The 12,983-nt window shown below is 47.1% G+C and overlaps 1 protein-coding gene across 5 annotated transcripts in view; it reads left to right on the forward strand.

Moving 5' to 3' along the window:
- The window catches only part of LOC130296720 (zinc finger protein 436-like), a 35,069-nt gene that overhangs the window by 17,478 nt on the left and 4,608 nt on the right, over positions 1-12,983 (forward strand). For 2 of the 5 annotated variants that reach the window (XM_056548598.1, XM_056548591.1), the window contains exons 2-4: positions 9,711-9,813; positions 10,029-10,202; positions 12,703-12,889. In XM_056548598.1, the coding sequence (XP_056404573.1) occupies positions 9,727-9,813; positions 10,029-10,202; positions 12,703-12,889 (448 nt within the window). In that variant the 5' untranslated portion in view covers positions 9,711-9,726. Of the gene's footprint in view, positions 1-7,466; positions 7,591-7,665; positions 7,744-9,710; positions 9,814-10,028; positions 10,203-12,702; positions 12,890-12,983 lie in introns of those variants that run through there. The other 3 variants (XM_056548602.1, XM_056548588.1, XM_056548582.1) reach the window with 3 other exon arrangements.

Raw genomic sequence — 12,983 nt, forward strand, 5'->3', positions numbered from 1 at the left:
TGATCACAAGAGCTTACAATCTATGAGGAGGAGACAAGAGGAGTGAGGATCCTGATCACAAGAGCTTACAATCTATGAGGAGGAGACAAGAGGAGTGAGGATCCTGATCACAAGAGCTTACAATCTATGAGGAGGAGGAGACAAGAGGAGTGAGGACCCTGATCACAAGAGCTTACAATCTATGAGGAGGAGACAAGAGGAGTGAGGACCCTGATCACAAGAGCTTACAATCTATGAGGAGGAGGAGACAAGAGGAGTGAGGATCCTGATCACAAGAGCTTACAATCTATGAGGAGGAGACAAGAGGAGTGAGGACCCTGATCACAAGAGCTTACAATCTATGAGGAGGAGGAGACAAGAGGAGTGAGGATCCTGATCACAAGATCTTACAATCTATGAGGAGGAGACAAGAGGAGTGAGGATCCTGATCACAAGAGCTTACAATCTATGAGGAGGAGGAGACAAGAGGAGTGAGGACCCTGATCACAAGAGCTTACAATCTATGAGGAGGAGGAGACAAGAGGAGTGAGGATCCTGATCACAAGAGCTTACAATCTATGAGGAGGAGACAAGAGGAATGAGGATCCTGATCACAAGAGCTTACAATCTATGAGGAGGAGACAGGAGGAGTGAGGACCCTGATCACAAGAGCTTACAATCTATGAGGAGGAGACAAGAGGAGTGAGGATCCTGATCACAAGAGCTTACAATCTATGAGGAGGAGACAAGAGGAGTGAGGATCCTGATCACAAGAGCTTACAATCTATGAGGAGACAAGAGGAGTGAGGACCCTGATCACAAGAGCTTACAATCTATGAGGAGGAGGAGACAAGAGGAGTGAGGATCCTGATCACAAGAGCTTACAATCTATGAGGAGGAGACAAGAGGAGTGAGGATCCTGATCACAAGAGCTTACAATCTATGAGGAGGAGGAGACAAGAGGAGTGAGGATCCTGATCACAAGAGCTTACAATCTATGAGGAGGAGGAGACAAGAGGAGTGAGGATCCTGATCACAAGAGCTTACAATCTATGAGGAGGAGGAGACAAGAGGAGTGAGGATCCTGATCACAAGAGCTTACAATCTATGAGGAGACAAGAGGAGTGAGGATCCTGATCACAAGAGCTTACAATCTATGAGGAGACAAGAGGAGTGAGGATCCTGATCACAAGAGCTTACAATCTATGAGGAGGAGGAGACAAGAGGAGTGAGGATCCTGATCACAAGAGTTTACAATCTATGAGGAGGAGACAAGAGGAGTGAGGATCCTGATCACAAGAGCTTACAATCTATGAGGAGGAGGAGACAAGAGGAGTGAGGATCCTGATCACAAGAGCTTACAATCTATGAGGAGGAGACAAGAGGAGTGAGGACCCTGATCACAAGAGCTTACAATCTATGAGGAGGAGGAGACAAGAGGAGTGAGGATCCTGATCACAAGAGCTTACAATCTAGGAAGAGGAGACAAGAGGAGTGAGGATCCTGATCACAAGAGCTTACAATCTATGAGGAGGAGACAAGAGGAGTGAGGATCCTGATCACAAGAGCTTACAATCTATGAGGAGGAGGAGACAAGAGGAGTGAGGATCCTGATCACAAGAGCTTACAATCTATGAGGAGGAGGAGACAAGAGGAGTGAGGATCCTGATCACAAGAGCTTACAATCTATGAGGAGGAGACAAGAGGAGTGAGGATCCTGATCACAAGAGCTTACAATCTATGAGGAGGAGACAAGAGGAGTGAGGATCCTGATCACAAGAGCTTACAATCTATGAGGAGGAGGAGACAAGAGGAGTGAGGATCCTGATCACAAGAGCTTACAATCTATGAGGAGGAGACAAGAGGAGTGAGGATCCTGATCACAAGAGCTTACAATCTATGAGGAGGAGGAGACAAGAGGAGTGAGGATCCTGATCACAAGAGCTTACAATCTATGAGGAGGAGGAGGAGACAAGAGGAGTGAGGATCCTGATCACAAGAGCTTACAATCTATGAGGAAGAGACAAGAGGAGTGAGGATCCTGATCACAAGAGCTTACAATCTATGAGGAGGAGACAAGAGGAGTGAGGATCCTGATCACAAGAGCTTACAATCTATGAGGAAGAGACAAGAGGAGTGAGGATCCTGATCACAAGAGCTTACAATCTATGAGGAGGAGACAAGAGGAGTGAGGATCCTGATCACAAGAGCTTACAATCTATGAGGAGGAGGAGACAAGAGGAGTGAGGACCCTGATCACAAGAGCTTACAATCTATGAGGAGGAGACAAGAGGAGTGAGGATCCTGATCACAAGAGCTTACAATCTATGAGGAGGAGGAGACAAGAGGAGTGAGGACCCTGATCACAAGAGCTTACAATCTATGAGGAGGAGACAAGAGGAGTGAGGATCCTGATCACAAGAGCTTACAATCTATGAGGAGGAGGAGACAAGAGGAGTGAGGATCCTGATCACAAGAGCTTACAATCTATGAGGAGGAGGAGACAAGAGGAGTGAGGATCCTGATCACAAGAGCTTACAATCTATGAGGAGGAGGAGGAGACAAGAGGAGTGAGGATCCTGATCACAAGAGCTTACAATCTATGAGGAGGAGGAGACAAGAGGAGTGAGGATCCTGATCACAAGAGTTTACAATCTATGAGGAGGAGACAAGAGGAGTGAGGATCCTGATCACAAGAGCTTACAATCTATGAGGAGGAGACAAGAGGAGTGAGGACCCTGATCACAAGAGCTTACAATCTATGAGGAGACAAGAGGAGTGAGGATCCTGATCACAAGAGCTTACAATCTATGAGGAGGAGACAAGAGGAGTGAGGATCCTGATCACAAGAGCTTACAATCTATGAGGAGGAGGAGACAAGAGGAGTGAGGATCCTGATCACAAGAGCTTACAATCTATGAGGAGGAGACAAGAGGAGTGAGGATCCTGATCACAAGAGCTTACAATCTATGAGGAGGAGACAAGAGGAGTGAGGATCCTGATCACAAGAGCTTACAATCTATGAGGAGGAGGAGGAGACAAGAGGAGTGAGGATCCTGATCACAAGAGCTTACAATCTATGAGGAGGAGGAGACAAGAGGAGTGAGGATCCTGATCACAAGAGCTTACAATCTATGAGGAGGAGGAGACAAGAGGAGTGAGGATCCTGATCACAAGAGCTTACAATCTATGAGGAGGAGACAAGAGGAGTGAGGATCCTGATCACAAGAGCTTACAATCTATGAGGAGGAGACAAGAGGAGTGAGGATCCTGATCACAAGAGCTTACAATCTATGAGGAGGAGGAGGAGACAAGAGGAGTGAGGATCCTGATCACAAGAGCTTACAATCTATGAGGAGGAGGAGACAAGAGGAGTGAGGATCCTGATCACAAGAGCTTACAATCTATGAGGAGGAGACAAGAGGAGTGAGGATCCTGATCACAAGAGCTTACAATCTATGAGGAGGAGACAAGAGGAGTGAGGATCCTGATCACAAGAGCTTACAATCTATGAGGAGACAAGAGGAGTGAGGACCCTGATCACAAGAGCTTACAATCTATGAGGAGGAGACAAGAGGAGTGAGGACCCTGATCACAAGAGCTTACAATCTATGAGGAGGAGGAGACAAGAGGAGTGAGGATCCTGATCACAAGAGCTTACAATCTATGAGGAGGAGGAGACAAGAGGAGTGAGGATCCTGATCACAAGAGCTTACAATCTATGAGGAGGAGGAGACAAGAGGAGTGAGGATCCTGATCACAAGAGCTTACAATCTATGAGGAGGAGGAGACAAGAGGAGTGAGGATCCTGATCACAAGAGTTTACAATCTATGAGGAGGAGACAAGAGGAGTGAGGATCCTGATCACAAGAGCTTACAATCTATGAGGAGGAGACAAGAGGAGCGAGGATCCTGATCACAAGAGCTTACAATCTATGAGGAGGAGACAAGAGGAGTGAGGATCCTGATCACAAGAGCTTACAATCTATGAGGAGGAGGAGACAAGAGGAGTGAGGATCCTGATCACAAGAGCTTACAATCTATGAGGAGACAAGAGGAGTGAGGATCCTGATCACAAGAGCTTACAATCTATGAGGAAGAGACAAGAGGAGTGAGGATCCTGATCACAAGAGCTTACAATCTATGAGGAGGAGACAAGAGGAGTGAGGATCCTGATCACAAGAGCTTACAATCTATGAGGAGGAGGAGACAAGAGGAGTGAGGATCCTGATCACAAGAGCTTACAATCTATGAGGAGGAGACAAGAGGAGTGAGGATCCTGATCACAAGAGCTTACAATCTATGAGGAGGAGGAGACAAGAGGAGTGAGGATCCTGATCACAAGAGCTTACAATCTATGAGGAGGAGGAGACAAGAGGAGTGAGGATCCTGATCACAAGAGCTTACAATCTAAGAGGAGGAGGAGACAAGAGGAGTGAGGATCCTGATCACAAGAGCTTACAATCTATGAGGAGGAGACAAGAGGAGTGAGGATCCTGATCACAAGAGCTTACAATCTATGAGGAGGAGGAGACAAGAGGAGTGAGGATCCTGATCACAAGAGCTTACAATCTATGAGGAGGAGGAGACAAGAGGAGTGAGGATCCTGATCACAAGAGCTTACAATCTATGAGGAGGAGACAAGAGGAGTGAGGACCCTGATCACAAGCGCTTACAATCTATGAGGAGACAAGAGGAGTGAGGATCCTGATCACAAAAGCTTACAATCTATGAGGAGGAGACAAGAGGAGTGAGGATCCTGATCACAAGAGCTTACAATCTATGAGGAGGAGACAAGAGGAGTGAGGATCCTGATCACAAGAGCTTACAATCTATGAGGAGGAGACAAGAGGAGTGAAGATCCTGATCACAAGAGCTTACAATCTATGAGGAGGAGACAAGAGGAGTGAGGATCCTGATCACAAGAGCTTACAATCTATGAGGAGGAGGAGACAAGAGGAGTGAGGATCCTGATCACAAGAGCTTACAATCTATGAGGAGGAGGAGACAAGAGGAGTGAGGATCCTGATCACAAGAGCTTACAATCTATGAGGAGGAGGAGACAAGAGGAGTGAGGATCCTGATCACAAGAGTTTACAATCTATGAGGAGGAGACAAGAGGAGTGAGGATCCTGATCACAAGAGCTTACAATCTATGAGGAGGAGGAGACAAGAGGAGTGAGGATCCTGATCACAAGAGCTTACAATCTATGAGGAGGAGGAGACAAGAGGAGTGAGGATCCTGATCACAAGAGCTTACAATCTATGAGGAGGAGGAGACAAGAGGAGTGAGGATCCTGATCACAAGAGCTTACAATCTATGAGGAGGAGGAGACAAGAGGAGTGAGGATCCTGATCACAAGAGCTTACAATCTATGAGGAGGAGGAGACAAGAGGAGTGAGGATCCTGATCACAAGAGCTTACAATCTATGAGGAGGAGGAGACAAGAGGAGTGAGGATCCTGATCACAAGAGCTTACAATCTATGAGGAGGAGACAAGAGGAGTGAGGATCCTGATCACAAGAGCTTACAATCTATGAGGAGGAGACAAGAGGAGTGAGGATCCTGATCACAAGAGCTTACAATCTATGAGGAGGAGACAAGAGGAGTGAGGACCCTGATCACAAGAGCTTACAATCTATGAGGAGGAGGAGACAAGAGGAGTGAGGATCCTGATCACAAGAGCTTACAATCTATGAGGAGGAGGAGACAAGAGGAGTGAGGATCCTGATCACAAGAGCTTACAATCTATGAGGAGGAGGAGACAAGAGGAGTGAGGATCCTGATCACAAGAGCTTACAATCTATGAGGAGGAGGAGACAAGAGGAGTGAGGATCCTGATCACAAGAGTTTACAATCTATGAGGAGGAGACAAGAGGAGTGAGGATCCTGATCACAAGAGCTTACAATCTATGAGGAGGAGACAAGAGGAGTGAGGATCCTGATCACAAGAGCTTACAATCTATGAGGAGGAGACAAGAGGAGTGAGGATCCTGATCACAAGAGCTTACAATCTATGAGGAGGAGACAAGAGGAGTGAGGATCCTGATCACAAGAGCTTACAATCTATGAGGAGGAGACAAGAGGAGTGAGGATCCTGATCACAAGAGCTTACAATCTATGAGGAGGAGACAAGAGGAGTGAGGATCCTGATCACAAGAGCTTACAATCTATGAGGAGGAGGAGACAAGAGGAGTGAGGATCCTGATCACAAGAGCTTACAATCTATGAGGAGGAGGAGACAAGAGGAGTGAGGATCCTGATCACAAGAGCTTACAATCTAAGAGGAGGAGGAGACAAGAGGAGTGAGGATCCTGATCACAAGAGCTTACAATCTATGAGGAGGAGACAAGAGGAGTGAGGATCCTGATCACAAGAGCTTACAATCTATGAGGAGGAGGAGACAAGAGGAGTGAGGATCCTGATCACAAGAGCTTACAATCTATGAGGAGGAGGAGACAAGAGGAGTGAGGATCCTGATCACAAGAGCTTACAATCTATGAGGAGGAGGAGACAAGAGGAGTGAGGATCCTGATCACAAGAGCTTACAATCTATGAGGAGGAGGAGACAAGAGGAGTGAGGACCCTGATCACAAGCGCTTACAATCTATGAGGAGACAAGAGGAGTGAGGATCCTGATCACAAAAGCTTACAATCTATGAGGAGGAGACAAGAGGAGTGAGGATCCTGATCACAAGAGCTTACAATCTATGAGGAGACAAGAGGAATGAGGACCCTGATCACAAGAGCTTACAATCTATGAGGAGGAGGAGACAAGAGGAGTGAGGATCCTGATCACAAGAGCTTACAATCTATGAGGAGGAGACAAGAGGAGTGAGGATCCTGATCACAAGAGCTTACAATCTATGAGGAGGAGACAAGAGGAGTGAAGATCCTGATCACAAGAGCTTACAATCTATGAGGAGGAGACAAAAGGAGTGAGGATCCTGATCACAAGAGCTTACAATCTATGAGGAGGAGGAGACAAGAGGAGTGAGGATCCTGATCACAAGAGCTTACAATCTATGAGGAGGAGGAGACAAGAGGAGTGAGGATCCTGATCACAAGAGCTTACAATCTATGAGGAGGAGGAGACAAGAGGAGTGAGGATCCTGATCACAAGAGTTTACAATCTATGAGGAGGAGACAAGAGGAGTGAGGATCCTGATCACAAGAGCTTACAATCTATGAGGAGGAGGAGACAAGAGGAGTGAGGCTCCTGATCACAAGAGCTTACAATCTATGAGGAGGAGGAGACAAGAGGAGTGAGGATCCTGATCACAAGAGCTTACAATCTATGAGGAGGAGGAGACAAGAGGAGTGAGGATCCTGATCACAAGAGCTTACAATCTATGAGGAGGAGGAGACAAGAGGAGTGAGGATCCTGATCACAAGAGCTTACAATCTATGAGGAGGAGGAGACAAGAGGAGTGAGGATCCTGATCACAAGAGCTTACAATCTATGAGGAGGAGGAGACAAGAGGAGTGAGGATCCTGATCACAAGAGCTTACAATCTATGAGGAGGAGGAGACAAGAGGAGTGAGGACAGGAAATAAATTATTTCCACTGCGGAGCTCCGCCCTCTCCTGTCACATGATCATCACCACAGGTCCTTTGTCCTCAATCTTTTCTAGCCTTCATAGCTCCGCCCCCATGTACTGGTCACATGATTATGACATCATCACAGGTCCTACACCTCCAGCACCTATCAGGTCCTTGCCGAGCAGTCACTGCTGTTGTGTTGTCATTACATGAGGAGGAGGTTTGTTACAGTGTATTATCAGTGTGTGACCCCAATAGTAAGGAGATTACATGAGGAGGAGGTTTGTTACAGTGTGTGATCCCAGTAGTAAGGAGATTACATGAGGAGGAGGTTTGTTACAGTGTGTTATCAGTGTGTGATCCCAGTAGTAAGGAGATTACATGAGGAGGAGGTTTGTTACAGTGTGTTATCAGTGTGTGATCCCAGTAGTAAGGAGATTACATGAGGAGGATGTTTGTTACAGTGTGTTATCAGTGTGTGATCCCAGTAGTAAGGAGATTACATGAGGAGGAGGTTTGTTACAGTGTGTTATCAGTGTGTGATCCCAGTAGTAAGGAGATTACATGAGGAGGAGGTTTGTTACAGTGTGTTATCAGTGTGTGACCCCAGTAGTAAGGAGATTACATGAGGAGGAGGTTTGTTACAGTGTGTTATCAGTGTGTGATCCCAGTAGTAAGGAGATTACATGAGGAGGAGGTTTGTTACAGTGTGTTATCAGTGTGTGATCCCAGTAGTAAGGAGATTACATGAGGAGGAGGTTTGTTACAGTGTGTTATCAGTGTGTGATCCCAGTAGTAAGGAGATTACATGAGGAGGAGGTTTGTTACAGTGTTATCAGTGTGTGACCCCAGTAGTAAGGAGATTACATGAGGAGGAGGTTTGTTACAGTGTGTTAACAGTGTGTGATCCCAGTAGTAAGGAGATTACATGAGGAGGATGTTTGTTACAGTGTGTTATCAGTGTGTGATCCCAGTAGTAAGGAGATTACATGAGGAGGAGGTTTGTTACAGTGTGTCTCCCTAGTAGTAAGGAGATTACATGTGGAGGAGGTTTGTTACAGTGTTATCAGTGTATGATCCCAGTAGTAAGGAGATTACATGAGGAGGAGGATTGTTACAGTGTGTTATCGGTATGTGATCCCAGTAGTAAGGAGATTACATGAGGAGGAGGTTTGTTACAGTGTGTTATCAGTGTGTGATCCCAGTAGTAAGGAGATTACATGGGGAGGAGGTTTGTTACAGTGTGTTATCAGTGTGTGACCCCAGTAGTAATAAGATTACAGGAGGGGGAGGTTTGTTACAGTGTGTTATCAGTGTGTGATCCCAGTAGTAAGGAGATTACATGAGGAGGAGGTTTGTTACAGTGTGTCTCCCTAGTAGTAAGGAGATTACATGTGGAGGAGGTTTGTTACAGTGTTATCAGTGTATGATCCCAGTAGTAAGGAGATTACATGAGGAGGAGGATTGTTACAGTGTGTTATCGGTATGTGATCCCAGTAGTAAGGAGATTACATGAGGAGGAGGTTTGTTACAGTGTGTTATCAGTGTGTGATCCCAGTAGTAAGGAGATTACATGAGGAGGAGGTTTGTTACAGTGTGTTATCAGTGTGTGATCCCAGTAGTAAGGAGATTACATGGGGAGGAGGTTTGTTACAGTGTGTTATCAGTGTGTGACCCCAGTAGTAATAAGATTACAGGAGGGGGAGGTTTGTTACAGTGTGTTATCAGTGTGTGATCCCAGTAGTAAGGAGATCACATGAGGAGGAGGTTTGTTACAGTGTGTTATCAGTGTGTGATCCCAGTAGTAAAGAGATTACATGAGGAGGAGGTTTGTTACAGTGTGTTATCAGTGTGTGATCCCAGTAGTAAAGAGATTACATGAGGAGGAGGTTTGTTACAGTGTGTTATCAGTGTGTGATCCCAGTAGTAAGGAGATTACATGAGGAGGAGGTTTGTTACAGTGTGTTATCAGTGTGTGGCCCCAGTAGTAAGGAGATTACATGAGGAGGAGGTTTGTTACAGTGTGTGATCCCAGTAGTAAGGAGATTACATGAGGAGGAGGTTTGTTACAGTGTGTTATCAGTGTGTGATCTCCCCTGTATGGTTTAGGACCCCTCCTTCTCCCATAAAGGCCCTAGCAGGACTAGAACCCTCCAGCTGATTCCGTTGTCTCCTCTTCTCCTCCAGGCGCTTCTTCTCCTGAATGATCCCCCCAAGGATGGACGAGGACAGGAAGGAGATGAGAATATTACACTTCACCTTGGAGATCCTCCACCTGCTGACCGGAGAGGTAACATCTCTATTATCTTTATTGTATTAGTTATCACAGATACAAAGAGGAGAAGCCATAATATGAAGAATCCAGGGTCCTGTATAAGAGCTGCAAGACCCCAGAACTGACCCCCAGTATTCCAGATGTGCTCACTAAAACGCTATACAATGTCCTCTTTGTAGTGATGGAGGAATATTGGGTTCAGTCACCTCATTGTGTCTCTCCATATACAGGATTACACCATAGTGAAGAAGACATGGGATGAGTGTGTGGCCCCCAGCAGCCATATTTATGAGCCAGGAGGATGGAGCCGGGGCCCCATCAAGGAGCCTTCACCTCACTCATTGATACATGCGCAGAAGATCCTAGAACTCATTCACAAGATCACAGAGCTTCTATCTGGAGAGGTGACACTGCTGGGAATGCTGGGACATTATACAGTAATGGAGGGGTCTGGTGATGACTGGAGAGGTGACACTGCTGGGACATTATACAGTAATGGAGGGGTCTGGTGATGACTGGAGAGGTGACACTGCTGGGACATTATACAGTAATGGAGGGGTCTGGTGATGACTGGAGAGGTGACACTGCTGGGAATGCTGGGACATTATACAGTAATGGAGGGGTCTGGTGATGACTGGAAAGGTGACACTGCTGGGACATTATACAGTAATGGAGGGGTCTGGTGATGACTGGAGAGGTGACACTGCTGGGAATGCTGGGACATTATACAGTAATGGAGGGGTCTGGTGATGACTGGAGAGGTGACACTGCTGGGACATTATACAGTAATGGAGGGGTCTGGTGATGACTGGAGAGGTGACACTGCTGGGAATGCTGGGACATTATACAGTAATGGGGGGGGGGGTCTGGTGATGACTGGAGAGGTGACCCTGCTGGGAATGCTGGGACATTATACAGTAATGGAGGGGTCTGGTGATGACTGGAGAGGTGACACTGCTGGGAATGCTGGGACATTATACAGTAATGGAGGGGTCTGGTGATGACTGGAGAGGTGACACTGCTGGGACATTATACAGTAATGGAGGGGTCTGGTGATGACTGGAGAGGTGACACTGCTGGGACATTATACAGTAATGGAGGGGTCTGGTGATGACTGGAGAGGTGACACTGCTGGGACATTATACAGTAATGGAGGGGTCTGGTGATGACTGGAGAGGTGACACTGCTGGGACATTATACAGTAATGGAGGGGTCTGGTGATGACTGGAGAGGTGACACTGCTGGGACATTATACAGTAATGGAGGGGTCTGGTGATGACTGGAGAGGTGACACTGCTGGGACATTATACAGTAATGGAGGAGTCTGGTGATGACTGGAGAGGTGACAATGCTGGGAATGCTGGGACATTATACAGTAATGGAGGGGTCTGGTGATGACTGGAGAGGTGACACTGCTGAGACATTATACAGTAATGGAGGGGTCTGGTGATGACTGGAGAGGTGACACTGCTGGGACATTATACAGTAATGGAGGGGTCTGGTGATGACTGGAGAGGTGACACTGCTGGGAATGCTGGGACATTATACAGTAATGGAGGGGTCTGGTGATTACTGGAGAGGTGACAATGCTGGGACATTATACAGTAATGGAGGGGTCTGGTGATGACTGGAGAGGTGACACTGCTGGGACATTATACAGTAATGGAGGGGTCTGGTGATGACTGGAGAGGTGACAATGCTGGGACATTATACAGTAATGGAGGGGTCTGGTGATGACTGGAGAGGTGACACTGCTGGGACATTATACAGTAATGGAGGGGTCTGGTGATGACTGGAGAGGTGACACTGCTGGGACATTATACAGTAATGGAGGGGTCTGGTGATGACTGGAGAGGTGACAATGCTGGGACATTATACAGTAATGGAGGGGTCTGGTGATGACTGGAGAGGTGACACTGCTGGGAATGCTGGGACATTATACAGTAATGGAGGGGTCTGGTGATGACTGGAGAGGTGACACTGCTGGGAATGCTGGGACATTATACAGTGATGGAGGGGTCTGGTGATGACTGGAGAGGTGACCCTGCTGGGACATTATACAGTAATTGAGGGGTCTGGTGATGACTGGAGAGGTGACACTGCTGGGACATTATACAGTAATGGAGGGGTCTGGTGATGACTGGAGAGGTGACACTGCTGGGACATTATACAGTAATGGAGGGGTCTGGTGATGACTGGAGAGGTGACACTGCTGGGAATGCTGGGACATTATACAGTAATGGAGGGGTCTGGTGATGACTGGAGAGGTGACACTGCTGGGAATGCTGGGACATTATACAGTAATGGAGGGGTCTGGTGATGACTGGAGAGGTGACACTGCTGGGACATTATACAGTAATGGAGGGGTCTGGTGATGACTGGAGAGGTGACACTGCTGGGAATGCTGGGACATTATACAGTAATGGAGGGGTCTGGTGATGACTGGAGAGGTGACACTGCTGGGAATGCTGGGACATTATACAGTAATGGAGGGGTCTGGTGATGACTGGAGAGGTGACACTGCTGGGAATGCTGGGACATTATATAGTAATGGAGGGGTCTGGTGATGACTGGAGAGGTGACACTGCTGGGAATGCTGGGACATTATACAGTAATGGAGGGTCTGGTGATGACTGGAGAGGTGACACTGCTGGGAATGCTGGGACATTATACAGTAATGGAGGGGTCTGGTGATGAATGGAGAGGTGACACTGCTGGGACATTATACAGTAATGGAGGGGTCTGGTGATGACTGGAGAGGTGACACTGCTGGGAATGCTGGGACATTATACAGTAATGGAGGGGTCTGGTGATGACTGGAGAGGTGACACTGCTGGGAATGCTGGGACATTATACAGTAACACCACTGGAGGGGTCGGGGTGATGACTATCATTGTGTGTCAGGTTCCTATAAGGTGTCAGGACGTGGCGGTCTATTTCTCCATGGAGGAGTGGGAGTATGTAGAAGGACACAAGGATCAGTACAAGGATCAGGTGATGATGGAGGATCAGTATAAGGATCAGGTGATGATGGAGGATCAGTACAAGGATCAGGTCATAATGGAGGATCAGCAGCCCCTCACATCACCAGGTAAGAAGAGATCGTCCTGATCATAGAGGAGAGATTTGAGGTGATGGTCACCTAGATCCTTCACCCATCATCTGATCATCACATATAGACAATC

Source organism: Hyla sarda, chromosome 1, assembly GCF_029499605.1.
Source record: "Hyla sarda isolate aHylSar1 chromosome 1, aHylSar1.hap1, whole genome shotgun sequence".
NCBI classification, from domain to species: Eukaryota; Metazoa; Chordata; class Amphibia; order Anura; family Hylidae; genus Hyla; species Hyla sarda.